Raw genomic sequence first — 1,500 nt, 5'->3', positions numbered from 1 at the left:
ATATATATATATATGTATATGTATATATATAATATATATATAGCTCTTTAACAAGCTTTATATATCTGTGCATTAATTTGGACAAGACACATGAAATGATACTACAGCAGCCAAATTATCCAGCTCTCTTAAAACAGACACAAAACACACACTGAACAAAAAGACATAAACAAACACAAGCTCAAGTTCTTCGTCAAGACCTTGAGCTGAACACTGGGAACAAACAGCAACAGTAACTACTGTTTTATTCACATTATGTCTCGTGACTTTTTAACCACTGAGTGAAACATGAGAGAAATGGCTTTCATCCCTCCTTTAGTTCACTGATTGAAGCACTGCCTCAAAGGTGTTATTGCCATGTCACTAAATAAACATAATCAGTTTTTATTGAGCAACAAAGACAGAACACAACACTATGAACAATGAATTGCTCATGGGATGTGTTCACATCAAGTGAAGCCAATGCGAAGATTAAAACTTCTTGAGAGCACTGTGAGAAACCAACTTGGCCACCGTAAAAATGATTAAAGATGCAAGGAAACGGATTAAAATGTCACTGACGGTTGATTTGAAACGCATGACCGTTGAAACGCATGTGACTTCTGTCCCACATAATGTACAGAAGCTGCACTTTGACTGAGGATTAATTATTAGAACAGGAATTAATGTGCGTGTAGAAAGCGTGTGGTCTTTGTAGTTTTTGCATGATCTCGTGGCCATGGAAGTCTTTTATCTGGTCTTCCAAAGAAGAGAACATTATTTGCATGTAGGTCCACCTCCTCAATCCTTATTTTTAGTTGTGGCGGCCAAGGGTTCCATAGCCATTCATCACAGCCATTTTGAGAAGCCCATTGGAATGCAGCTCTTCCTTGAGGATGTTGTTCTTGTCAGCGAACATCTGGCTGATCTCCATGAAGGTTTTGTTCTTGGTCTCAGGAATAATGAAGATTGTGTAGACAGCCACTCCCAAGCAGATTATGCAGAAGATCAGGTAACAGTAAGGACCTAAATACATCTGTGGTGGGAGGACACACAGTTTAACTTTGAATAAAACACTACAAAGGCATAATCAAAGAAAACACATCCTGTTCTTGTGGAAAACGTACACACACATGCAGTTGATTCGGAGCAACATGAGCATTTATTTGGAATCATGTTTCTGGCCACCTAATAAATGTGAGTCTAATATTTACTCTCCTTTTCCTATATTTAGGGAATTTCCTAGTCTGTCTTAATGAATAAATGTACACGCCTGACATCCGGCGCGTCCCAGCAAAGCCTATCCTTCCCTGGTTGCTTTCTCTGAATCGGGACTTAGTGCCGCCAAGGATGGTTGGGATTGGTGTGGTCTATATCGACAACCTTCCACTTCCGGGATTGCTCCATTTCCACCAGAAATTGCGCCATATGTCCTTCTTTTAGGCTGGATATCAGTTACCTTATGCTTTCTTTGTGTTGGTCCACTCCGGTGGATTTATAAGGACTATGGTTAACTGCTCC

General features: G+C 39.9%; 1 protein-coding gene across 1 annotated transcript in view; it reads right to left on the bottom strand.

The window, feature by feature from the left end:
- slc2a15b (solute carrier family 2 member 15b) overlaps positions 1–1,500 on the bottom strand; it is a gene marked incomplete in the record, with an annotated part of 22,638 nt that overhangs the window by 566 nt on the left and 20,572 nt on the right. Inside the window, 1 exon segment of the mRNA XM_032543335.1 lies at positions 1–1,015. Within this exon segment, the coding sequence (XP_032399226.1) occupies positions 794–1,015 (222 nt within the window).

The sequence above is a fragment of the Etheostoma spectabile genome, chromosome 2 (assembly GCF_008692095.1).
Source record: "Etheostoma spectabile isolate EspeVRDwgs_2016 chromosome 2, UIUC_Espe_1.0, whole genome shotgun sequence".
NCBI lineage: Eukaryota > Metazoa > Chordata > Actinopteri > Perciformes > Percidae > Etheostoma > Etheostoma spectabile.
The sequence above is the reverse complement of the archived record's forward strand: the minus strand, read 5'-3'. Positions and strand labels throughout refer to the sequence as shown.